The following is a 27,907-nucleotide window of genomic DNA, read 5'->3' on the forward strand; positions in this document are numbered from 1 at the left end:
AATTGTGACCATGGATTTCAAGAAATGTTCACTTTACGACATTAGTTTCAATCATAGCTATTATATGACTTGAATGGCTTGAATGGCCTTTTATGATGCTTTTTCAAAAACTTGAATGGCCTTTTATGATGCTTTTTGTTCATTTTGGAACTTGACAGCTCCTGGTCCCTATTCACTTTCATTGTATCGAAGAGTGCAGCTTAGACTTTTTTTTTGAAGAATGTTTTGGAACCACATGAGGGTGAGTTAATAAGGACAGAATTGGCATTTTTTGGTGAACAAACCCTTTTAATGGGATATTTTGTCCGTTATTTGAGTGTATCTGCTCTGAATTGCCGTTATCTAATCTGTTTGCTGACATTTTACCTTTGTCTTTATCTGCTGTCAAGGCGATGAAAGTTTAATTTGGTCTTGGTTTTTGACTTCAGGGGCGATTAAACGAAAAGTGGAGCTGGACTGGGGCACAGAAGACATGGAGTATCTACAGAAGGTGGAGCTCCATTCAGAAGGAGCACTGAACGAAGTAAAGCCTGACATTATCATATATAATGCAGGCACAGACATCCTTGATGGAGACGCTCTCGGAGGTCTGGCTATATCCCCACAGGTACAGCTGTCATTCATTCTTCCTTCCAGTCTTCCATATCAGATCTTAGACACACTTCTTCAACAAACACACTTCTTCAGCAGGGTTTTCTAGCCTGGTCAATAAACTCCTGTATCAATTATTCAGGCCTGCTTTACAGTATGAACATGCAGAAGTACTGAAGAATGTCTTCATTTTGTAGATTTGGAGGGAGATTAGATGGAAGACTTTTCTTAAAATAAAATATCATATACTGTATTGATGGTGACAGTGTTTAAGATGCCTACACGGGAGGTTACCCTGTGCCATTGTGACATGTCTAATAAGTCAAATGATATTAGCAAGTTTCTTAACTTTTTTTTACTGTACTTGCACAATATTTAATAATCATTTTAAATTTTGTATGTGATTTTCTTTCTTTTTTTTATCAAAGCCGTTACATTTTTTCCCAGTAAAATATCTAATAATCTATAAAACAAAAGATTGTATAAGATATTAAGACTTGGGTAACACTTTACATTATGGTCCCATTAGTATATTATAATGCATTAACTAACAATAAGTAAAATAATTACTGTATAACTTTTACTGTATTTATTCATCTTTTAAATAAACAGATACACATTTTGATTTTGATCATGTATTAGTAAATGTTGAAATAATAAATGCTTTAGAAGTATCTTTCACTGTTATTTCATGTTAACTAATGTAATTTGTAGTATTACAAAGACTTATTTTCAATAATTTGTGTGTGTGTGTGTGTGTGTGTGTATACACTAACCTAAAGGATTATTAGGAACACCTGTTCAATTTCTCATTAATGCAATTATCTAATCAACCAATCACATGGCAGTTGCTTCAATGCATTTAGGGGTGTGGTCCTGGTCAAGACAATCTCCTGAACTCCTGAATGTCAGAATGGGAAAGAAAGGTGATTTAAGCAATTTTGAGCGTGGCATGGTTGTTGGTGCCAGACGGGCCGGTCTGAGTATTTCACAATCTGCTCAGTTACTGGGATTTTCACGCACAACCATTTCTTGGGTTTACAAAGAATGGTGTGAAAAGGGAAAAACATCCAGTATGCGGCAGTCCTGTGGGCAAAAATGCCTTGTTGATGCTAGAGGTCAGAGGAGAATGGGCCGACTGATTCAAGCTGATAGAAGAGCAACTTTGACTGAAATAACCACTCGTTACAACCGAGGTATGCAGCAAAGCTTTTGTGAAGCCACAACACGCACAACCTTGAGGCGGATGGGCTACAACAGCAGAAGACCCCACCGGGTACCACTCATCTCCTACAAATTGGAAAAAGAGGCTACAATTTGCACGAGCTCACCAAAATTGGACAGTTGAAGACTGGAAAAATGTTGCCTGGTCTGATGAGTCTCGATTTCTGTTGAGACATTCAGATGGTAGAGTCAGAATTTGGCATAAACAGAATGAGAACATGGATCCATCATGCCTTGTTACCACTGTGCAGGCTGGTGGTGGTGGTGGTGTAATGGTGTGGGGGATGTTTTCTTGGCACACTTTAGGCCCCTTAGTGTCAATTGGGCATCGTTTAAATGCCGCGGCCTACCTGAGCATTGTTTCTGACCATGTCCATCCCTTTATGACCACCATGTACCCATCCTCTGATGGCTACTTCCAGCAGGATAATGCACCATGTCACAAAGCTCGAATAATTTCAAATTGGTTTTTTGAACATGACAATGAGTTCACTGTACTAAAATGGCCCTCACAGTCACCAGATCTCAACCCAATAGTGCATCTTTGGGATGTGGTGGAACGGGAGCTTCGTGCCCTGGATGTGCATCCCACAAATCTCCATCAACTGCAAGACGCTATCCTATCAATATGGGCCAACATTTCTAAAGAATGCTTTCAGCACCTTGTTGAATCAATGCCACGTAGAATTAAGGCCGTTCTGAAGGTGAAAGGGGGTCAAACACAGTATTAGTATGGTGTTCCTAATAATCCTTTAGGTGAGTGTGTATATATATATATATATATATATATATATATATATATAATTTATTTATTATTATTATATATTTATTATTATATATTTATATTTATTATTTTATTATTATATTTATTTTTTTCAAATGTATGCTTTAAAAAAACTAGCAACAGGATAAAAATCCATCTGTCTGGGCAGGGTTTGTTGCCACTCTGTCTGAACTTCTTCGAACAAATTTCCTAGTAGAAAATTGGCCAGTCAACCTTATTATACTTAACTCTGAAGAGAGAAACCAAATATTAGCTTAGCTGATTGGACCAAGTCAACCCCTCCTCACATAATAACTATGCTGTTTTCTTTTAATTTTTACTTAATTACAAATTGATAATTTGCTAAACATGACTGATGAAACCATATTAAACACTTTGGCAATTTTCACCCCTCTTTCAGGGTATCGTAAAGAGAGATGAGATCATCTTCAGGGCAGCCCGGCGACGAGGAATACCCATCCTTATGGTGACGTCAGGGGGCTACCAGAAGAAGACCGCCCGCATCATCGCTGACTCCATCCTGAATCTGCACAGACAGGGTTTGATTGGTGAAGAGGCTATTGATGGTGCGGGACCCTCACATGTGCCGCTTATGATGACCAAATCTGCGTTGGCTGCCATTTAATCTCTCTTGATCTTGGACTTTGTCAAGTGTGTCAAACACGCTGTTTAACTTAATGCAAAAATGTAGAACTAATATATTATGTTCTGTGGTTTGGACCTAGATTGACTCAGGATAGTTTTTATAGTTCATCATTTTGAACTATTTAAATCATGTTTGTTTTTTTGTTGATGAAATTGGGTAATATTTTCCATTTTCCCCTCATTTCGTAAGGGTTTTTTTTATGCAATGCTTGTTTGCACATTACATTTTTGGAGGAATAGTTTACTCAAAAATAAATTCTGTCATCATTTGCTCCTCATTACAAATCCACTCAGTTTCATTATATGGTAATGCATGTTTCTCACGAAGAACGACAGAATTTTCATCGTTGGGTGAACTATTCCTTTAAACCCTTTTAATTGGTGCCCACAGATTGGGCATTGGAAGGGAATTGATTTCTTATCAAAAAAGGAAATCCCCAGTTTGAGATACACAAGAACAATTTACCGAATAATTGTATTGAGTTATTTGTGGCAGCTCTCTCTTACACTGAATTAGATTTATTCAATATTAAATTATGGCATTATGAATCAATTTTGGATTCATTACAGATTCCTCATTGCGTTGACCTGCTCTCCTACGCCTTAAATTATTCTGTGACATTAAATTGAAGTTGCTCTTAGAGACGTGCTTTGTGACCAGTTGGTTTTAGCAGCATGCAGGAATTCTCATTTGTGTGCATCAGCAGGTGGACCACTGTCAGTCTGAGTGCTTTCTATCATATTACGCCTGGCAGGCTTTTGAAATGTCTTCAGGTTGAGGCCTGGGCTCTCTCTATTAGGAAATGAAACTCTTCATTGGAAAGTCTGAGAGACATTGCAGTTGGTTGCTAGTGACAGTTCTAAAGCCGTGATCTTGTCTGACTCAATTTAACAAAATGGTTCCTGTCATCTAGAGAATAAATAGGAGATGATGACTTTCTTTTTTTTCCTCAGATTTTTAATTCTAGTGTGAAATCAAGTGTAGAACAGTCTACAATTTTTACTCACTGAGTTTATTAGATTCAGATTTACAGTATCATCGGATTTGTCGCTTTATTAGAATATTAAGCTTTTGAGTTTATTTGACGATATGGTTCATCCAGAAATTATTCTGTCATCGTTTATTTACCCTCGCCTTTTCCAAATCTGTTTGACTTTTTTCTTGTGGAACACAGTATTGAGCCTCTAAAGGGACCTGGTGATGGAAAAAAAATTATATGGTGAAAAAAAAAAAATCTATTTCTATGCTTTTGCGTTCGCAAAACTGGTGATGGAAATAATATGAGATGGGAGGAAAAACTATTTTTCCAGGGAAGCGTAAAATATTTGCAAGCAAAAGCAAAGTTTCTAGGGAGAACACATTTTGAGCGAATGCAAATATACTTCAAAAAATTGAAGTATATTTTTTCTTCTCATACTTTTTTCCAACACAACAGTCATTATCCACTCTTTGTTAAGAATATAGCAGCATAAACGTTTGTGTTCTGCAGAAAAAAATTGAAACAACATTAGGGTTAGTAAATGATGACTTTAAATTTTTAAATGAAGTATCACTTTTAGTTTTATTTCAAGTTCTAGGTCGGCATTCGTAGGGTTGTCTTCGCATGGAGCGAGTTATGAGTAATGAACTTTGTGTTAAGGCACTTATACTCAGGTTGCAGGGATAATTCTCATGGCTCTGTTCTGTTGTGTAAAAGACGCAGAAACTAATTCCAACCTTGTTCGTGTGGTGATTAATAAAGATTTACTGGTGTTAGTGGCCCTCCAGACCTTTCTGCACTAAATTGCTCTTAGAGCACAGAATAATATAAAAACATTGCTCTGTTTGTTTGAGCATCCCGTCCACCCCTACATAGCAAAATTGCATCGACCAATAGCATGATTTTGGGGAGGGACTATATTTTTGTGTGGCTAATGGCAGATGGGGAGAATGTTTGATGGCATGAGTGGTACAGAAACTACACGCAAAACCTTTAACAGTAAACTAGCATGTAATTGTTCAAATCTACGGAAATAGTATGATTGTTTTTGTGACTTACCTAGGATACCTCCTGTTCACCATATCCCGGTTTGAGATTTTAAATAGTAGGTTATAAAAGATAAGCGAGAAGAATACTCATTTGGTGTTTTCTCCTTTGGGAATGGCAAAATTTGAGAGTTATTAATTTTTTTAGGCCTTGGGTTGAGGTTATGAGTCTGATATTGCACTCGGGAGCTGGAGGGATCTTGGTAATGGACACTAATGAGTATAGTAGGGCTCTTTTCGTCACTTTCCTTTCTTTTCCTTTTTAATGAAAGCCGTCAAAAGGATGCATATGGAGGTCGCTTGAAAGACGTGAACCCTTTAAGTCTAGCCAGCAGTTTAATGGATCCGTACATGAAAAGGACCACTGTGGTCCTGCTTGAACAAATGACTTGGCTTACCGATGATGGTTTGGTTAATAACATTGCATAATAGTGATTTTTCTGTATGAACACTAGACATATAATGTACTTGTGATTTTTTGCACTTTATGAAACATGTCTATTCATTGTATTCCTTTGATTTGATATGAAACTTATTTAATTCATTAATATATTGTAAACCTGTGTTTCATGTATAGAAATACTTCAGCACTTGGGTAATTTACGGTACATTTATACATAAATCAATAGAGATGGTGCTTGTTAACATATAACAAATGTGCCAAATGTTTTCATGTTGGGTTTGTTGTGTTGTTTTGTACGCTGCACTTTTTATTTAATACCATTTTCATGTAAGAACAGGGAAATAAATCAAGTCTAACAATGCAATTACCCAAGACCTCATGTTTATTGTATACCATATCTGTTAACACTTGGTATGATTTATATGACTTTTCTCCATCAGCATGACATCTTGAAACACCTGCTGGTTTATTGTTCGAAATCCTCGCCACAAACGTAGAAGATTAATGTTGAAAGCAAGTGCTGAGCGGCAGGACAAGTTTGCTGTATTATTCATCATCTCTACTTTCAGTCTCTTTGTTAGCGTGTTTGTTTTGCAGTGCTGTTTATATTGACGATTGAGTATGTGTGTTCCCAGGGAATCTAACCCATGACCTTGGCGTTGCGAGTGGCAGTTCAGCTGGATGGACATGACGTGGATATTCTTTCAGATGAGGTGAATGATTTGCAACCTTTGTTCCACTTGATATATCTTTTTTCCAACCTAAAAGCCAAAAACTACACCCACCGCTCTGAGCTTTCCGGTATGCCAACTGCATACGTCCCTCCCATACTCCACCCTCCAATGTTGTCATGTGTTATTTCAGGAGGTGTCTATGACTCAGCAATCAAACGTCCAGAGTTCACTGACGTCATGCGAGGTCTCCACCTGAGAGCTACAAAAGCAGCTCAGATGTCTTTATTTAGACACCCCATCCCTACCGTTTTACAGGCTCTCATTAACCGCTGCTATGCCCTGTTTACATAGTCTGAGGTAATGAGTATGGTTCCCTTGTTCCTTACTCTTCAGCCTGATTAAGGACTTTCTTGGGCACTTGTTCAGGGAGAGATGCTAGAGTGGTCTTTCTTGACTCATTTAGGCATGGCAATGGGGAAGCTACGAATTCTTGAGATTACTTTTGAGTGCCGTTGAGCGAAAAATGTAATGTTGGAGACTGAATATTTAATTTTGAGTGCCGAGCGGGACCGTGCAGCCAGTCGCATGTGTCTGTCTACATTTATGGATTTATTTAAATGCATTTTATTTGTGAACAAAGTTTACAGTTCCACCGTTCAGTCACTCCTGGCTTGAACTTTATTATATACAGTTGCTGAATTGGATTCGGCCTTGGAAACCTACAATCTACAATATCCCTTGAAATCTCAGGGGGATGTTTACCTCTGTGTGAGGCGGTTTAACCTTGTAATTGCACTCTCAAGAGGAAGTTTGACTGAAATTACAGTAAGCAGGAAGGGATGTTTGATCTCAAGAATGTGTGGAGGACAATATCATATTACATATGTTCATAAATAAAGCTCAAGGAATTGTCAAGGAACCCTAAAATGAACATTCTGTCTTTCATGAAACACAAAATTAGATATTTGGCGGAATGTCTGAGCTGTTGTTTTTTTTTCATACAATGAAAGCAGCCAAGTATCTTTACATACAAAGGGAATTTATCTTAGTGACAAAAGCGTCCAGTGCAGAAGAAAGTACAGACATTCTGCAGACATGCAAGAATTAGTGCAGAGACACTGTATTACAAGCCTTCTGAAGCTATTCAACAGCCGTGTTAAATTAATGTCGTTCTTAGACACATTGCACCAGGTTTTATGTCATTGACTGTTGCTCTGTCGCGTGACCAGTCACACAATGGCAAGGTTGAAAAACACGGCCACAAATGGAATGTGATAGCTACTGCAGAGGGAAACATTATCATTGAACCTCAGCGACTGAAATATTGGGCTGTTCTTCACATCTACCTTGTGGATTCAGAAGACTTATTACAGTTTTTATGCTACTTTTATAGTGCTTTTTGCTATGTTTAGAGCTTGGCAGTATAAATCACAGCCTGCTCGAAGAAAGAAAATGATACTGGGTTGGAATGACATGAGGGTGAGTAAATGATGACAAAATACTCATTCTTTTAATAGAAATCAACCATTCTGTGGTTCAAAATCTCACTACTCGGTTCACAATATCAAGAGGAGAAATTGTAGTGGTTAGATGTTAACTCTGCCAAAAGTGCACAGCCCTCTCTCCAGACAAACTGAGGTGGGAGATCTCCGCTCTTAGCCAATTTAACACCTGACCGCCATCCATTTCGCACACAGAACGAGATGACACAGTTAGGGAAGGCCACTCTTCTTCCCATGTTACTCTCTGCAGGATGGATCAGCTCATCCATTGGTATAATGGCTAACACCCATTGAGCTGTGCATATCGTAAAGGCAATTCAATATAGATGGAAATGAGATTAGACTGTGTTATTAGATCGCACTTTTCCAGTTCGGCTAAGGCAGCGGGTGCCATTTTACTATTCAATGCTTTTCTGCAGATTTGTCTGAGGGGAGCAGGTGCATAAGTTATTGTGTGCATTCATTCTCTTGTTTGAGGTAAACACATTCATGGGGAAATATTTTTGAGACGGAATAAAATTTTCAATTGCATTCTGAAATGTTCATTAAAGTGCTGTCAGTCATTTTAAAATAAATTTTTTCCCCTCGATAAATTTAGGATGGAAGACTAGGAGTGCTACTTTCATATAAAGAAATCAATTATCGGTAACACTTTACAATAAGGTTTTATTAGTTAACATTAAAGGGGTCATGAACTGCGTTGTTTTATTGTTTTATGATGTTTCCTGGGGTGCACTTATAATGTTAGAATGCTTTTTGCATCAAAAAGTGTCATGATTTATAAGTAAAAGGCATTTTTCCTATCCTGATTTTAGCCTTCTGCTCTGAACGCTCTGTTTTAAGGGGTGTGTCTGCTGTGAGAGTTCAGTGTAAACGCCCACTGCTGTGATTGGCTAACGTCTTTCCATTTGAAATAGCTAAGTATTACTCTCTCTTTTAGTGCATTTTTACTATTACAGCTCTCATGGTTAACTAATCGGGAAAAGTGTTGCATTACATTTAGATCTAGGGAATTATATTTAGTTCTATGGCATTATATTAAGATCTATGGCATTATATTTAGATTTATGGCATTATATTTAGATCTATGGCATTATATTTAGATCTATGGCATAATATTAAGATCTATGGCATTATATTAACATCTATGGCATTATATTTAGATCTATGGCATTATGTTAAAGGTCCCATGGCATGGCATTTTTCTATTATTTTATAATGTTTCCTGAGGTTTACTTAAATTGTTAGTATGATTTTTACTTCATAAAATAATTAAATCATAATTTAGAAATAAAAGTCATTTTTTCTATATTGATGTTTGCCCTGTGGCTGAACGCCCTATTTCAAGGGGCGTGTCTGCTGTGAGACTTCAGTAAAAACGCCCACTGTTGTGCTGACATCTTTGCATTTGAAATCAGTATCAGATCTTGTAGCGGAGGGGGCGTGGTTTAACAAGGTCTACGAGGCACCCAGGCACAAGCTGCTGCCAGAGAGACGGATGGACCTGAGTTCACTTCTCATCAGTTTCTCTCAGCACGTCTCAGTTCAGTGAACTGTTGAAGTTACTAGCATATACTTCAGGTTATTAGTCTATTTCTAGTCGGAGGGGCTGTCTGTCACTCATGTCAGAAAGTTAGTATCTTTAGTAAATTATGGATCAGTGCTGACTCGAGACGCGAACAGTTTAGAGCGATTCAGTCCGATTTGGTGAACTGGTTCGACCGGTTCACTAAAAAGAACCGGTTCAAAAGAATGATTCGTTCGCGAACCGGACATCACGGACCAGAGACGGAGCGATTGCTAACAAACAAAGTTATATTGTACAGAGTTGTGAGAGCGCTGTGAGCGCAAGTTTATTTTGTTTGTATGTGAGAGTTCTGAATAAACAGTTCCAGTCACGCCGAGTCCGTCTTCATCCTTATTCTGCCAACTTTGTAACATGTAATGTACCATTACAGCTGTCAAGATGAACGAGTTACGAGTATGTGTTGATTATAGCATTATTTTTTGATATTTTCCTGTCATATGAAAAGCATCAGTGACGCGCATTGAGTACACAGAGCAAACAAATACACAGCAGCAGTAATCGAATGTAATCCAGTTTATTGTGGTGATAGCCGCCGCGTAAGGCGCCTCCGCTGTGGGCCAGATGCAGTCCTGGGGGTCGGTGATGTTGAAGGCCGACCGGCCAGTGCAGCCCGAGCCTCGGCGTGTGTGAGGTTTATCTCTAAAGAGATGTGAGTCTGCCGATGTTGAGCAGAAACTCACGACTGTATGCACATTTTAGAACAGATAGACGCGACGAGGACGTACAAAAACACTGACTCACAAGATAGAAAACACAAAAACACCGTTCTGTCGGGAGAGAGAGAAGCCGTAGCGTGTGCACGAATAATAAAGTTCTGTGTGAACTTGAATAATTAGCTACACATCCGAAATCACTGATCACAGATCAGAAGGAACTGAGAAAAGACTTCTGTTTTCATTTGTACATCCAAACACTGAGAAACTGCCAGCATTCACTCGTTCACAAGCCATGATCTCTCGATGACAAATATAGCGCTTGCATGGGCGTGCCAGATTCTCTGGGCGGAGGAAAGGGAGGTAACCGTTCCTGTTATGACGTCATAACAGGAAAATTCCAGATCAGCTCGTCTGGGCTGTCATTTTCTCAAAGGCAGAGAAAGAGAGCCAGAACTCTTTTTACACCGATCAAAATTTCTAGCCACTTGGGGACAATATTCAGGCTAGGGGAACTCATATTAATGTTGAAAAACCTCATAAAATGAAAATTTCATGCCATGGGACCTTTTAAGATTTATGGCATTATATTTAGATTGTGGCATGAAAGGTTGCAGTGATGATCATTGTAGCCGATCACACACATGTTGAGTGCATGAAAGCAGTGATCTCGTCATTGCAACTCTGTTTCTGTACTCTAACGAATGCTTTCATCATAACTAACAGTGCAAACGTGATAGAGTCAGTGTTGGGGAAGCTACTCTGAAACTATAGTTTGACTAGCTACAAGCTACTTATAAATTAAAGTAGTTAAACTACAGTCAAGCTACCCTTCTGAAAAAGTAGTTAGATACACTACAAGTTACTACCAAAATGTAGCTAGCTACATAGAAACTACTTTGAATTATTAAAAAAAATTTTTTACAATTAAATTGCATATTTTAAACAACTGAATAATTGTTACTGAAGAATGTTTTATGTTTGGGGTTTAAAACAACACAATGCAATACAATTATGATAAGAGTAACGTTTTATTTTGTAAACTATCCAAAAATACAATACTCAAATGTAGTCTATATCTCAAACTGACTGTCAAAGTGCAAAATCGCTACAAATGTCATGTCCCATCAATGAACCAAATATAAGTAACACAGGAGTAGACAAAAATCCTGTACGTTCTTTACATAATCATCAGACGATTACTTCTCTGTGAACCGTAAAGCCACAAGATGCACGATTAAACAATAGATGGCGGTAACGCGCAATTTTAGTATGTGATCAATTAAGAAGAAAACACTGTGCTGCTTCAATGCATTGCAGGCTCGTCAAAACACAAAACGTAATGTAGCTTTTGGTCGCGCTACACAGCTACTTGCTGGAAAAAGTAGTTATTTACTGGAAAAGCTACATTGTTTTAAACGCAACTGAGCTACTGACAAGCTACTGAAAAATGTAGTTAAGTTAGTAGCGTCGCTACTTGTAGTTAACTACTCCCCAACACTGGATATAGTTAAGAGATTCGTTGACTAAAACAGGAGTCAATGATAAACAGTTACTTACATGTTGGATTAGTGTCGAGCCCAGGCACTGCACAAGGTTTTGTAGTTCAATCTGGTTTAACACTAGGCCTATGTTACATGTGTGAATCGGTGGGCCGGGCTAAACAGGCAGTGATGAAGTAGGCGTTGATCTTCTTCTGCAGATGCGGTGTTTCACCACACGATGACGTCACAGCCTGGCACATTCTGAGATCGAGCGTTTGCTGGGCCTGGTGTCTATAAAAGCTTTTCTTTGACCAACAAGGAAGTTTTCAGCTCCGAAACTTACAGGATATTTTTATATCACGATTAACTTTTATATATCAAAGGCTGAATGAAAAGTTGATTTCTCAATTCATGACCCCTTTAACTACTTTATTTAACATAAGAACTAAGAATTAACAACACTTCTACAGCATTTGTTAATTTTAGTTAATATTCATTTCAACATTTACTAATGCATTATTAAAATCAAAAGTTGTATTTTTTAACTTTAGTTAATGCACTGTGAAATAACGACTGTATTTCTATTAACTAACATTTAACAAAGATTAATAAATTACTGAAACTAATGTATTGCTCATTGTTAGTTCATTTTAGTTGATACATTAACAAATGGGATAGAAAAATATGGACACACATTTAGTTTATAAATATATTTAACTTAAAAATATGAGTTAGTTATGTATTTTGTTGCCTTTAACAAAATGAATAAACATTAATACAATTAAGTTAATTGTATCTTTTTTGGGGGCAATTTTACATTATAGCCTCTTAATAACTTTATTTCAATTTATTGCTCAGATTTATTTAGCGATTTATCTGCAGTTATGTCTTGTTTGTTGTTGTTGTTAAATATATTGTAATCAAATATTGCAGTGACAGAAGTCTATAGTTTATGTTTAGCCTTCTCTTCTGTAAACTGACATCTGTGTTTATAGGATGTGATCCTGGGTTGGTTGTTGCAGATTGATGTCAAAGTGATTGGAACAGCTGGGTCTTCTAACCGGGCTTGAGGCCAGCTCTCACACATCAGCTTTCAAAAGACAGTCCATCACCCTTGATAAGTGGCACCTGGATGAGACCTGGAGTGCAGAAGTTTCAGTCTGTGAGAGCTATTAAAATCCTTTCCTGTTGGCCAACGATGACGTGTACCTTGTGAGTTTTTACTGAAGTTTCTCTTGTTTGAATGTCACCAGATCTGGACGTGCCATAGCTTTTTGCTAATGTTGCTGACATAACGCTGGTTCATTGATAGTACATCATTTTGACTTGTTTGACATGTGAAATGGAAGCAGAGCAACATCTAGTAAACCAGGATCCTGAATGCCTTTAGATGACTAATGGACATACGCTTCCAAGTGGTGATTTGTTTTGAAGGTGTTGTCATGCTGTTGTAATTCTGACATCAGATATTTTGTTGATATAAAGGTTGCTTCAGGGCCAACTATAAATTCATACCCTATTTTTTTGTCCAGCCATTTTGAAGACGCAGCTTCTAAACTAGCCTAGCTACAAGATAAAAAAGTTCAAGTACAGTAGGTGGGATATATTAGGCAAAAAGTGAACATTTTGTTCTCAAAGTTGATGTGTTAGAAGCAGGACAAATGGGCAAGCGTAAGGATTTGAGCGAGTTTCACAAGGGCCAAATTTTGATGGCTAGACGACTGGGTCAGATGCATCTCCAAAACTGCAGCTCTTGTGGGGTGTTCCCGGTCTGCAGTGGTCAGTATCTATCAAAAGTGCTCCAAGGAAGGAACAGTGGTGAACCGGCGACCGGATCATGGGCGGCCAAGTCTCATTAATGCACGTGGTGAGCGAAGGCTGGCCCGTATGGTCGGATCAAACAGACGAGCTAGTGTAGCTCAAATTGCTCAAGAAGTTAATGCTGGTTCTGTTGCGTATGGGGCTGCATAGCCGCAGACCTGTCAGGGTGTCCACCACCGAAAGCATCAATAGTGGGCACTTTAACATCAGAACTGGACCACGGAGCAATGGAAGAAGGTGGACTGGTCTGATGAATCACGAGGCCTCGACGGGTCAGGGCTGTTTTAGGCAGCAAAAGGGGGATGAACACAATATTAGGTCATAATGTTATGCCCGATCGGTGTATAAAGATTAGGTTTACAGCACCTCCATAATAAAAACAATGCTTTATTCATAATTTTGTAGAAGTAGGGTTAAAAATCCATCCATCCATCATCTTCCGCTTATCCGGGGCCGGGTCGCGGGGGCAACAGTCTAAGCAGAGACGCCCAGATTTCCCTCTCCCTAGCCACTTCCTCCAGCTCTTCCGGGGGAACCCTAAGTGTGTCCCTCCGGCGTGTCCTAGGTCTTCCCCGGGGCCTCCTCCCGGTGGGACGTGCCCAGAACACCTCCCTGGGAGGGTGTCCAGGAGGCATCCGAAATAGATGCCCGAGCAACCTCAGCTGGCTCCTCTCGATGTGGAGGAGCAACGGCTCTACTCTGAGCTCCTCCCGAGTGACTGAGCTAAGGGAGCGCCCAGCCACCCTGCGGAGAAAGCTCATTTCGGCCACCTGTATCCGGGATCTTGTACTTTCGGTCATGACCCATAGCTCATGACCATAGGTGAGAGTAGGAATGTAGATTGACCGGTAAATCGAGAGTTTCACCTTACAGCTCAGCTCCTTCTTCACCATGACAGACCGGTACATCGACCGCATTACTGCAGAAGCTGCACCGATCCGTCTGTCAATCTCCCGTTCCATCCTTCCCTCACTCGTGAACAAGACCCCAAGATACCTGAACTCCTCCACTTGAGGCAGGAACTCTCCACCAACCTGAAGAGGGCAAGCCACCCTTTTCCGACTGAGAACCATGGCCTCGGACTTGGAGGGGCTGATTCTCATCCCAGCCACTTAACACTCGGCTGCAAACCGTCCCAGTGCACGCTGAAGGTCCTGGTCTGAGGAGGCCAACACGACAACATCATCCGCAAAAAGCAGCGACGAAATCGCGTGGTCCCCAAACCGGACACTCTCCAGCCCTTGGCTGCGCCTAGAAATTCTGTCCAAAAAAATTATGAACAGAACCGGTGACAAAGTGTGGCCCTGCCGGAGTCCAACATGCACCGGCAACAAGTCTGCATGGCCTCACCGAACTCCTGGGTTAAAAATCTTGCTGTATTTTTTGTCTTTCTTTGACCAATGTGATTTGAACATACCTGACATTATAATTTCCACTTCTTAACTTTTTAATACCTTGGATCCAAAATTGATTCAATTGGTTGACAGAGCATTTAGATTTAGTGCCTTATTGTGAATCCTACAAAATCGATAAATGCTGCATGCTGTCTCAATACAACAATTAGTGCCTTTTAAATTCACTTTTTATTAATTCTATATAATAAAAAAGTCCCACCTCATAGACTCTACACATTGCACTGCATGGCCCAAGGACAAAAACCTTAGAAAGATGTGCAAAGTTATATGAAAGTGTTCCTGTCTTTCTCTGCTGGAGGAGCTCTCAACAGCTGCTCATTTTAGACTGTAATCAAATGCCTTTTAGTTAACAGTCTCCCCCTCTCCTCATAATGTATCATTGAAAGGCAAGTGAAGTATACTGAGTGCTGGAGATTTCAAGCATGCTGGATATGCGATATTATTTTAGAATTTTCTGATGCAAGCATCCTCAATCTATGCACTCTCTTTTAATAAAGTGCCCATTATAAAGCACAAGAGAAATCTGATTCTAAAGTGCTTTTAAAGGGACAGTGTGAATTATGCTGGTATGCAGAGATTTGCCAATATATATATGTATATGTAGGTGTCTTAAAGGTACAGTAGCCTTAGACACCTTTACTGTATACATGTATGTAAAAAAAAAAAAAAAAAGTCAGAATTGAATGTTAATGACTAGATCATGACTTTTTTGTACCAATAGATACACATTAGGCCTATACTTGAGAAATGCTACATTATGGCAATGTAATGAAGTATGTTAATATGGGAAGGAGGCGGGAACCGGCGAACGTTAACAAACTTGAATCTAAAATAAACACAAAATTAAAAAGTAAAACGGCAGCCTCCTCACGGACGTCTGCCGCGCATACAAATAATAAAACATAAACAAAACACAACGTTAAATCCAGGCCTGTTCCTCTCTTGTCCTTCACTGTCGTCGCTACGCCTTTAATGCTTCCCAGCTCCTCCATGAGAGGACTCGAGACTGGAGTGACGCACAGCTGGCGCTCATCTTCAATCACGCACCGGCCTTGCGCCACTCTCTCACGGCTCTCGCCCACCCTGCTTGTCAGAGGCCCCTTTAAATATTTGGTTCCTATTAAAGGGATAGTTCACCCAAAAACAAAATTATGTTTATCTGCTTACCCCCAAGGAATCCAAGATGTAGGTGTCTTTGTTTCTTCAGTAGAACACAAATGAAGATTTTTAACTCCAACCGTTGCAGTGTGATAGTTGTATAATGCATGTCAATGGGGATATTTTAGAGTATGAGAGCAATGAGAGTAAAAACACACAGAAATACGAATCCTTATTAAACCATGCGGCTCGTGGCGACACATTGATGTCTTAAGACACGAAGTGATCGGTTTCTGTGAAAAACCGAACAGTATTTATGTAATTTTTTTACCTCTTATCAGACTAATGTCATCTAGTATTCCCAGCGCCGTAACTTCTGGCAAATAAGGTCAAAATACTGGCGCGATAAAATATATAAATACGTAGATGCCTCATTCGACCGATCCGTGCAGGCACTAATGAAGAATCTATGTATATATCTATGATCGTGCCGGTATTTTGCATGTATTTTGACCTTATTCGCCGGAAGTGATGGCGCGAGCCGTATAATTTTTTTTAAATAAATTTTTTAATATGGATATTTTTCTTACACAAATGCATCGATTCGCTTCAGAAGGCCTTTATTAACACCCCGGAGCTGCGTGGAGAACGTTATTTGACGGACAGATGCATTCTTTACGGACTTAAAAAACAGAGCAACTATTACTGCTATTATAAAGCTTGGATTAGCCAGAACATTTTTAATATAACTCAGATTTTATCTGTCTGAAAGAAGAATGTCATAGACACCTCGGATGACTAGAGGGTGAGTAAATCATGGGGTAATTTTCATTTATGGGTGAACTATCCCTTTAAGGTTCAAACACTAACCTGAACTATTCTATGAAATCCAATTGCAGGTGGTTTTCTGGGCCTAGCTGGCCTTCAGACTAGTTCTTAATGGTCAGGCAAGGTCAGTGTAGCTTGATGGCTTTAAAGGGGTTTTGGACACTTTTTAGCTGACAAGAAACCAGCTGAACACCAGGGTGGCCATTCTGGGAGACCAGAAAACCAACCTAAGCTGGTTTAAACCAGTCTACTCAGCAGGGTGCAAGCTATGGCAGAATTGTATATTATGCCTATGCTATATATACAGTATATTCATTTCAAAGAGGGATGACAAAAGCAGCAGATCAGAGAAATCCTCTTGAAAGGAAACCCTGGTCCTTGTTTCTCAACACCACCACAGCGCTTTCCCACGGTGACCCTTTCCATTAGCAAGACAATAATGGTGAGTTCTGTTTCTGTCTTCATTGTCTCTTGAACTCTCTATGTATCCACTTAGCTCTCAAAAAGTGTGGGGAATAGAACTTGCGAAGGAGAAAATCAGGATCAAATCATCATGTGACTCACTTTTTTAATGTTTAAGTCCCTGGTCTGCTAAGGATTGACTGTTTTGCATTCATGAGGCATAAGCAGCTACTGGAAAAGGCCACGGACTCCTAAAATTTCAAAGCAAAAACTTTTTGTCAAAAGAAGCAGCACAATTTATTTACCCTTTGTGTGAGTGTGTAGACGCGTGTGTCTTCAATAAACTAGCTCTATCATAAAAAAAGTGTTTAAGTAAAATATGACCAGTCGGTCAATAATACAGTTAGCATTCCCATCCAATCATCTCAATAGCAGTTGCCCTTCTGACACAGGAACTTGTAAGATTTGAAACCTGCCATCTATGCTCAAAATGGGATGATGCAGCTGTATTTTTACTTTTAATTGTGAATGACAGTGTACAGTATCAGTTTACTTGTTTTTGCCTGTTTTGTTATTGTAGTTAGTTGTCTCCAGATGGACATGCATTATTCATCAGGACTGCAATATGAACAGCGGACCAGCAGGTGGCTGCAGGAGGCGTGTGTGTGTGTATGTGGACCACAGTCCCACGCAGCACATGCTTCTGTGAGCAGTTGCTCCATATGGGCAGATTGAAGATCGGTTTATCTCCTCAGGCCAGTAATGCACTTGTTGGAGGGCAGAGCTGAGGGACTTTCCAGAGACCAAAAATCACTCGAGTCATGGGCATGAGTGTGTTTTTATAAGGATGTAACAGAGATGTGCAGAATTTGGGAAGAGTTGGAAACCAAGAACCACTTTTAAATGAGCAAAACCGAACATCAACCAAAGTCGGCATGAAACACAATTTGCTATAGTCTTTTCCTACCTAGGGTGACATATCCAAGTGGGAATTGAGAACTGTGGTTTGCTATTGCTGTGAACTCATGTGAGTGACAGGTTGTTCCCCTCGCACCAAAACAAAAACCATGCCATCAGAAAAGAGAGAGATGGAAAGTTATTTTGATTAAGGGTACGTTTACATGACAACAATGTACTAAAAACGGAAATGTTTTTCCTCTACGTTTTTCACGTAGTAGTTGGCGATGTCACTTTGTAAAGAAAAACTATGCATGTGCATGACATCACCGTTGTCGCAAATTTGCGATTTTGTAGCTTACATGGAGACAATAACGGTATCGTTTTCAAAAACTTGCACTTTGTCTTTGAAACCCATTTTCAAAAGTTTGAGCTTTCAGCCCCCCCAAAATGCCATTGTTGTGTAAATGAAAAGCCACAAATAAAAAGTTTCTGTTTTTAGTTGAAAACGATATAAACAGCCCCTACAGATTGTGAGGATACATGAATTTAAAGGGTTGGTTAACCCAAAAATTAAAATTCGTTGCAATCTATGTGGGGTCAGAAAGCTCTCGGATTTCATCAAAAATATCTTCATTTGTGTTCTGAAGATGAAAGAAGATTTTACAGGTTTGAAATGACATGAGGGTGAGTAATTAATGACTCTTTAATTAATGAAATTTTGGGGTGAACTAACCCATTAAAAATAATGATGTGCAAGGATAAATCATTTATAATAAATGCTGCAATAATCCACATAAAAAAACTGTCCTATACAAAAGGAGTATCGTAAAATGGGCTGGAACACAGCTACTAAAGCGAACGTGATCATAGTCCAATTCCCGCATGAGCTTAACTCTTATGAGCTGGTTGTTTTTGTGAATCAAACAGATACAAATGCAACAAGTGTTGTCCGATTACACATTATTCTAATTAGTCTGGTTGTTTTGGCAAATCAGAAGCATACAGAACAACTAACGTAATCTATACATATTGCCAAAAGTATTGGGACACCCCTCCAAATTATTGGATTCAGGTGTTCCAATCACTTCCATGGCCACAGGTGTATAAAATCAAGCACATAGGCATGCAGACGCTTCTACAGAAGCAATTGTGAAAGAATGGGTCACTCTCCGGAGCTCAGTAAATTCAAGTGTGGTACTGTGATAGGTTGCCACCTGTGCAATTCCAAAGTCCATTTGTGAAAGTCCATTCGGGTTTCCATGGCTGATGAGCTGCATCCAAGCCTTACAACACAAAGTGCAATGCAAAGCGTCGGAGGCAGTGGTGTAAAGCACGCCGCCACTGGACTCTAGAGCAGTGGAGACGTGTTCTCCAGAGTGACGAATCACACTTCTCTGTCTGGCAATCCTATGGATGAGTCTTGGCTTGGCGGTTGCCAGGAGAACGGTACTTGCCTGACTGCATTGTGGCAAGTGTAAAGTTTGGTGGAGGGAGGATTATGGTGCGGGTTGTTTTTTTAGGGGTTGGGCTTGGCCCCTTAGTTCCAGTGAAAGGAATTCAGGAATTCGAAAGGAAGACATTTTGGACAATTTCATGATCCCAACTTTGTGGGAACAGTTTGGGGATGGCCAAAGGAACTTGACTGGCCTCAACACGGTCGGACACCTATGGGATGAATTACAGCGGAGACTGCGAGCCAGGCCTTCTCGTCCAACAAAAGTGCCTCACAAATGCGCTTCTTTAAGAATGGTCAAAAATTCCCACATACACACTCCTAAACCTTGTGGAAAGCCTTCCCAGAAGAGTTGAAGCTGTGCAAAGAGTGGGCCAACTCCATATAAAACCCTACGGATTAAGAATCGGATGTCATTAAAATTCATGTGCATGTAAAGGCAGGTGTCACAAAAATTTTTGCGCCTCTCTTTAGTGGATCAGAAACGTCCAGCACAACCAGTGTAGTAATTCTTTGCATTCTTTTCTTCTCCAAATATTTATACCTTAAATGTACTTGAATAAGCATTATTGGAACCTTTAAGGAATTGTTACGTTCTTTACTATTCCCAAACCCCTACTTATAAGGTTCCATTTCAGTTATGCTCTCTCTGCAGGCTGTTAGTCATCTCTCTAGGTTTTTAAAGTTATTTTGTTGTTTGAATGATGAACTCACTCAACGAAAACAGCAACTAAGGCTCTCTGTGTCCTAGACTGCAATCCAAGTTATGACAGCAGACGTTGCAATTGCTCATGTATCTTTGCAGCCAATTTTTGCTTGCATCAGAGAGGGTTGTTCAGCTGTCAAATCACAGTGCAGTGTTCTATTATCAGCCTGTAAATTCACAATGACCCACTGTTTCTAACCTCTCAATGTTTCTTCTCTCCTGCATGGGGTTCGTTCACTGCATCCACAAAGGAGTACTACGGTCACATTGCCTCACAACTTATCACTGTGTATTTCAGCGTGTCATTGTGCATCTGGAGCTCAAATGATGTTCTTCTTTGCAGCTGCAGAAGAGGCGTTGGCTGTAGGATATTAGAGCGGCAGAATTCCACAGAGAAATATCCAAACGTTCCGTGATCTCCTATTGTGATGGTTGGCTCAACTCAAGAGAGACGCCTTTCTTTTTTGCCAGATAAACATGCTCCACAATCACTATAAATTAATGAAATGTGCCATTCCTGACGGTCTGTGAACACACCAAGGTCTGACAATATTGTACATTGTTTTTGTTGCAGTCTGCCCCATCGGGTGGAGACTGCTTCCAGCGCCCCTTTTTGTAGCTGAAAAATACGATACTTTCAAAATGAAGGTATGACTAAGATGGAAAAAGCAACAGAGACTGCGGCCCTGCAGGCTCACAGACTCACAGACCTTCAGACACAGCTTTCATCATTAAAGACACATCAGAGCCCGTGAACGGCCCTCACCTCTGGATAAAACCCAAATAATAATCAATCAAAAGGCTGACCGGCCAAGACACATAAACACAAAGCCCCTGTTTTCCCACAGAGAGCGGAGAACTCGTGCCTTGAAGGTATACAGCATGAAACCTCTATGTAACTGGCAAGTTTGTTTTACTTATTGCTCTCAGGCCCATTTTTGACAAAAATATATTTTAATTATATTGACTCTTTCTACCTTTCATGAACATTCCAGCCCTTTTTTGTGCAATTGTTGTGCACAGCAACTGTTTTAATGAGAATTTAATGAAAAGGTGAGAGAATGAGACTGTGCTTGTTGCCAGATGGAGGATATTAAGCTGTGAGGTGGGGGAGATGGAGGTCAATTACCCTATCCATTAAGACCTCCACCTGTTTGCTTCCATGAATAAACATCTAGACGACAAAAATGCCACAACGTAAGCTCTGTGCAATGAGGTAGGTGCTTTTGATTTTTATTCACTCCACCCTAAACCAGGGCTGGAGAATATACAGTAAGTGAGCACATTATCCCATAATGCAGTGCACTAAACTTGACCTTCTAGTGATGAGTGAAATGTGAGTAATATTGGCCAGCATCCTTTCAAAAACATTTTGATTTGTTTTTTAATGAAGTCTCTTATGCTCACCAAGGCTGCATTTATTTGATAAAAAATACAGTGTAAACAGTAAAATTCTGTCATAATATTCTATGTTAATATATCTTTAACTTAAATGTATTCCTGTGATGGCAAAGCTGAATTTTCAGCATCATTACTCCAGTCTTCAGTGTCACATGATCCTTCAGAAAACATTCTAATATGCTAATTTGGTGCTCAAGAAACATTTCTTATTATCAATGTTGAAAACAGTTGTGCTGCCTGATATTTTGGTGTAAACCATGTTTTTTAGGATACTTTGATGAATAGAAAGTTCAAAAGAACAGCATTTAGCATTAAAAAATTTTTTTTCAAAAAAGTCAACTTTATTTATAAAGCGCTTTTTACAATGCAGATTGTTTCAAAACAGCTTCAGAGTGTTAAACAGGAAAATAACGCAACAGAATTTTATTTGGCCGTACAGCCGCTCCGGAGAAAACGGTGATGTCATCAGCTCATTTCAATTATCATACAGTGACAATGTGGGTTTTTTAGATCAGTAATTTAATTTATAAAGTTAATTTAGTTTACTAATTAGATTCATTTGGATATTTAATTGAAAATTTTGTGTCCCCAACTGACCAAGCCAAAGGCAACAGTGGCAAGGAACCAAAACTCCATCAGGTGGCCTAATGGAGAAAAATAAACCTTGGGAGAAACCAGGCTCAGTCGGGGTGCCAGTTCTCCTCCGGCCAATTAACAAACAGCGTATGATTATTATTCTGGCTACTTTACAGGTCAGGGGTCATAATAGATCGGAATATTCTAAAGATCGTCATCACGGCGGAGACAGGTTTATTGAGGATGACGAATCGATTAAACAATTATTAAATAGGAATATTCGAAAGATCAGAGTCATAACGCTGGAGACGGTTTATTGAGGATGACGTGTCGATTAAACAATTATTAAATAGGAATATTCGAAAGATCAGAGTCATAACGCTGGAGACGGTTTATTGAGGATGACGTGTCGATTAAACAATTATTAAATAGGAATATTCGAAAGATCAGAGTCATAACGCCGGAGACGGTTTATTGAGGATGACGTGTCGATTAAACAATTATTAAATTGCAATATTCGAAAGATCGGAGTCATAACGCCGGAGACGGTTTATTGAGGATGACGTGTCGATTAAACAATTATTAAATTGCAATATTCGAAAGATCGGAGTCATCACGCCGGAGACGGTTTATTGAGGATGACGTGTCGATTAAACAATTATTAAATTGCAATATTCAAAAGATCGGAGTCATAACGCCGGAGACGGTTTATTGAGGATGACGTGTTGATTAAACAATTATTAAATTACAATATTCGAAAGATCGGAGTCATAACGCCGGAGACGGTTTATTGAGGATGACGTGTCGATTAAACAATTATTAAATTGCAATATTCGAAAGATTAGATTCGTCACGCCGGAGACGGTTTATTGAGGATGACGTGTCGATTAAACAATTATTAAATTACAATATTCGAAAGATCAGAGTCACGCCAGAGACGGGTTGATTTAGGATGCCGTGTCTGTGAGATAGTAGTGTCCTCTTGCAAAAGCGTTGCATTCACCAAAGAAACATTGAAATATTGTTTTTATTCCCATCTCATATTATTTCCATCACAAGCAATTTGCGAACAAGGGAGCGCAATACTTTTGTGGGCAACACAAAAAAAAACGTTTTTTGTATAACCATATCGCTTTAGGCCAGAGCTCCATTGAGATACTGTAACTTTGCAATCCCTTGAATGTCTTGTCTTATCAAAGTCTAAATATCAACCACTACAATCACAAACGTCAGTGTTCACAAGGCCTAATTGCTGAATTGACCTTTCGATTCTGGTGTTAATGTGACAGCAACATTGTCACTCGCATACCACAATTTACAATGCTGTGCTTGTGGACTAGAAAAGTTACATCACATGATTTCCTGCCTAACTGTGTAGCACACATTTATTTGGTTACTGGTAATGTGCATTTCATTAAGGAGGAACAAATATCCTATACAAGAAACATTTAATGTATATCATTTGATATGGCAGGATATGAAAGCAAGCCAAATGCATCCAGATGTTGATCACGGCAACATCTGCACTGGGAGGAATCGAGGCTTCACTTTGGGATTGTCTGAGCCCTCTTGTCTTTCTGCAGCTCTTCTAGTCTGTGGAGGAATTCCTGGCAAGACAAGACAGAAATCGAAACCTGCTGCTCAATGAATTGAAGGTATGTCAGGAATTATAAAATGGACTGAACGGGACTTTTGTGCATTGCAACATGTTTAATATTAATTTTTGCATGTCAATTTAGTATAATTAATTTTTAAAAACGTATAAAAAAATTCTCAAATTACACAATTACATTTACACACATTTAGCAGGCAGCACAGAATAAAGGAAGCTTTCACGCATACACTATATTGCCAAACGACACCCCTCCAAATCATTAAATTCAGGTGTTCCAATCACTTCCATGGCCACATGTGTATAAAATCAAGCACCTAGGCATGCAGACTGCTCCAAACTTTGTGTGGCCTTCAGATTAGCTCAAGAACAGTGTGTAAAGAGCTTCACGGAATGGGTTTCCATGGCCAAGCAGCTGTATCCAAGCCTTACATCACCAAGTGCAATGCAAAGCGTTGGAGGCAGTGGTGTAAAGCACGCCACCAGTGGACTCTAGGGCAGTGGAGACGTGTTCTCTGGAGTGACGAATCACACTTCTCTGTCTGGCAATCCGATGGATGAGTCTGGGTTTGGCGGTTGTCGGGAGAACAGTATTTGCCTGACTGCATTGTGCCAAGTGTAAAGTTTGGTGGAGGGGGGGTTATGGTGTGGGGTTGTTTTTCAGGGGTTGGGCTTGGCCCCTTAGTTCCAGTGAAAGGAACACTTCCTGCTTCAGCATACCAAGACATTTAGGACAATTTCATGCTCCCAACTTTGTGGGAAAATTTTGGGGATCGCCCCTCCTGTTCCAACATGACTGCGCACCAGTGCACAAAGCAAGGTCCATAAAGACATGGATAAGCGAGTTTGGTGTGGAGGAACCTGACTGGCCTGCACAGAGTCCTGACCTCAACCCAATAGAACACCTTTGGGATGAATTAGAGCAGAGACTGTGAGCCAGGCCTTCTCGTCCAACATCAGTGCCTGACCTCACAAATGCGCTTCTAGAAGAATGGTCAAAAATACCCATAAACACACTTCTAAACCTTGTGGAAAGCCTTCCCAGAAGAGTTAGAGCTGTTATAGCTGCAAAGAGTGGGCCAACTCCATATAAAACCCTACGGATTAAGAATTATGTCATTAAAATTCATGTGCATGTAAAGGCAGGTGTCCCAAAACGTTTGGCAATATAGCATACATACAAATGGACGAGATATATATTTTTTAATTAACTCTTTCTGACTTGGCTTGCCATGGCATCTGTGAGAAAAAAATTATGTTCCACAAAAGAAAGAGATTTGGAACAACATCATGGTGCGTAAATGACATAATTAGCATTGATAATTGTTATTATTTTAGATTGATAATTATAATATTTAGAATTATAAAATGGATTGCTGTGGACTGTGATAAGCTTAATTTCATTGATATGAAATAATACATTGACTTTTGTATTATTTATTCAATGCTTTATCATCTGCCACAATAATGTAATGTCTTTTGTATCATCTTCATTTTCATGATTGTGATTCATTTAAATTAAAAAGCGTATCATCTAATTAGATTAAATATGCATACAAACAACTCAATGTTTTGTGCTCTCTTGTGTAAAATGTGCAAATATGTTTTTCTTTGTCTCTCTGATTGATGACCTCCTTCAACCTGTTAAAAATATATTCCGGAAATTATAGCAAGAAAAATATCTGCCTTCAAATTTACATTTCTTTTTCATAAAGCCTAGCAATACACTGCATTGTTGTAGTGTAATCAAAATGAAAAATATGTTTACCTGGAACCTTTAAATTATAACTTGTTTTGTGTGCACACAGTTGTGAGAGCATGTAAAGCTGTTTTTATTAGCTGAAAATACAGAGGAGATAATCCCTCCAGACACGCACAGCTCCCACTCGCACAATATCTGGCAAAAGCAGGCACGGTGAATAGATATTCATCCCTTCTAATGAAGGCAAGAGAGAAAAACAGACACCTTCAATGTCCAGATGGGAGTCTAACATCTTTTTCAAGACATTCATTCAGTTAATAGTTAACCATCGAAAATGTCTCCTCAACTGTTTGATCACCTCACACAGATGCTAGATATTTCTGGGAGGTTTAATGAGAACAAATCAAATTGTCCTTCAGTGCCTTTGAATAAAATGCTATTTCAGGTCATGGTTTGTTTCAAATTATTTTAATGTGAGCATTTAGCGAAGTGCTTGAGCTAAATGTAATATCCATCTTGTTGAAATGAGATCAAGTACAATAAAGGATTTTCCACAGATTTGATAGGCCTTGGAAGTCATTTTATGGGACAAATTTGCCCTCTCACAGCACAATATAATATATAATAATATAATATAAAACTGTCCTGTGTACTTGCCAGAATTACAGTTCATAAAGTAGGCCTATTTTATCATAAAACAACTTACTGTACAACTATTCATATCTATGTTTCCGTGTTTTTCAAAATATCGTCTTTTGTGTTCTGCAGAAGAAAGAATACAGAATACGACATGAGGGAGAGGAAACGATGACAGAATTTTTATTTTCGGGTGAATCGCTTAATTGAAGGAAAAAGCCTCATGTATTAAAAATGACAGCACATCAACATGATCTGTTCTATATTTAAACTCTATTTGTCTGCTCACATCAAATGGCAGATTTTTATGTGGAGATTTTGGGCTCTTTGGCCCGAAGACAAAACAGTGCCACATTAATGGAGTCGACCATTAGCCTCCTAGTGGCAGGCCTGATAACATAGGAAATTATTGCAATAATATTAAGGTCAGAAATTAACCAGGGCTCGGGGCAAAAATGCCACTGAGAGTGATAAAAATGCCTCAAATATTTCAGATATGGGAGCAAAAGTTCTCCTGTGGTTTGATATATTTCTTGCCATGGGTTAAGCAACCATAGTGTCTGTTTGAATTAACTGATTCAATGGAAATGTTTGACATATACTACCATTCAAAAGTTACTGGTCAGTAAGATCCTATTTTTATTAAAGGAATTAATAGTGTTCTTTTAAAAGTGACAGTAAAGACATTTATGATGATAAATGCTGTTCTTTTGAACATCCTGTTCATCAAAGAATCTTGAAAAAAGGCATCTTTCAAAAACATTTAAAAAGCTATTTCTTAAGGAATGGATGAATGTGTGTCACATAAAGGTAAAAGGTGAAAATCAATTTCAGCCCTAATCGCCAAGTCCATTTCTGACACTGATTAATATGCAGGATGACTTCATTACAGAGTATCACCACAAATAAACCATAATAATGTTCATTGTCATACAAGCACAATAGATTTGGGAAACCTTTGGCACACAATGAAAAGAATCAAGTCTCCGATCTGAGCTTTCTGAAGCTCATCCAACTCCTTGATTACATTTCCATTCTTTTCTCAGAAGTTCAGTATATTGAAATAAACAAAAAGCCTTAATGGTTTGCCATCCAAAATTATGCAAAAATTGCCCAAGCACAAAACTCCAGTGGAGCGTCAACATAAATAGGGGGAGAATGATAGAGGCATGCAGAGCAACAGCCTCAAGCTATGTTCACTCCCTCTGCCGCCCATATGGCCAGAGATCTGCTTGTTCATTTCTTAGCAAGCATTTCTTCCCTTCTGTGTTTTAAATGAATACTGATCCTGGGCTTTTCCTGAGGCCTTTTATGGCTTTGTATGTGATTTTGGGCCTATACCTATTTTTATCTAGTCTTTATAGTTTCAGCGTGTTGCCCCATTTAAAGGTAACTTGATGAAAAAGGGGTGGCTTTTATGGTAAAAATGTCACACCATAGTGTGTGTGTGTATATAAGGTGGGCTGTTGACTGCATTATTATGAGAGACTTTTTATTTATGTCTGATATGATATGGATTTGACATTTTGAAACTACTTTGGAAAGTTCTCCTGTTATGTTCTTTGTACCTGGCACTTTCTTCTATCAGAATGATTATTTGGTTGGTAGTACGGTCAAAATGGCAAAGCTTTAAAAGAGAAACCTTTGAACTCTTCATGGCTATAAATAAATATGATATTTACCTGAACCACCTACTAAGCTATACCTTTTTGGAAAATTTTCACTCGCAGTTTAGACTGAAAGAATCCATGCATGAGATTATATGTAGCATCTGGAAAGAGAG

The 27,907-nt window shown here is 39.1% G+C and overlaps 1 protein-coding gene across 1 annotated transcript in view; it reads left to right on the top strand.

Annotated features, from left to right (window-relative positions):
• hdac11 (histone deacetylase 11) overlaps positions 1-6,039 on the top strand; it is a 35,170-nt gene extending 29,131 nt beyond the window's left edge. The window contains exons 10-11 of the mRNA XM_079844786.1: positions 429-607; positions 3,000-6,039. Coding sequence (XP_079700912.1) covers positions 429-607; positions 3,000-3,224 — 404 coding nt within the window. The 3' untranslated portion in view covers positions 3,225-6,039. The remainder of the gene's footprint in view (positions 1-428; positions 608-2,999) is intronic.
• The last annotated feature ends 21,868 nt before the right edge of the window (positions 6,040-27,907 follow it).

This window comes from Gobio gobio (assembly GCF_949357685.1).
Source record: "Gobio gobio genome assembly, chromosome: 19".
Classification (NCBI taxonomy): Eukaryota; Metazoa; Chordata; class Actinopteri; order Cypriniformes; family Gobionidae; genus Gobio; species Gobio gobio.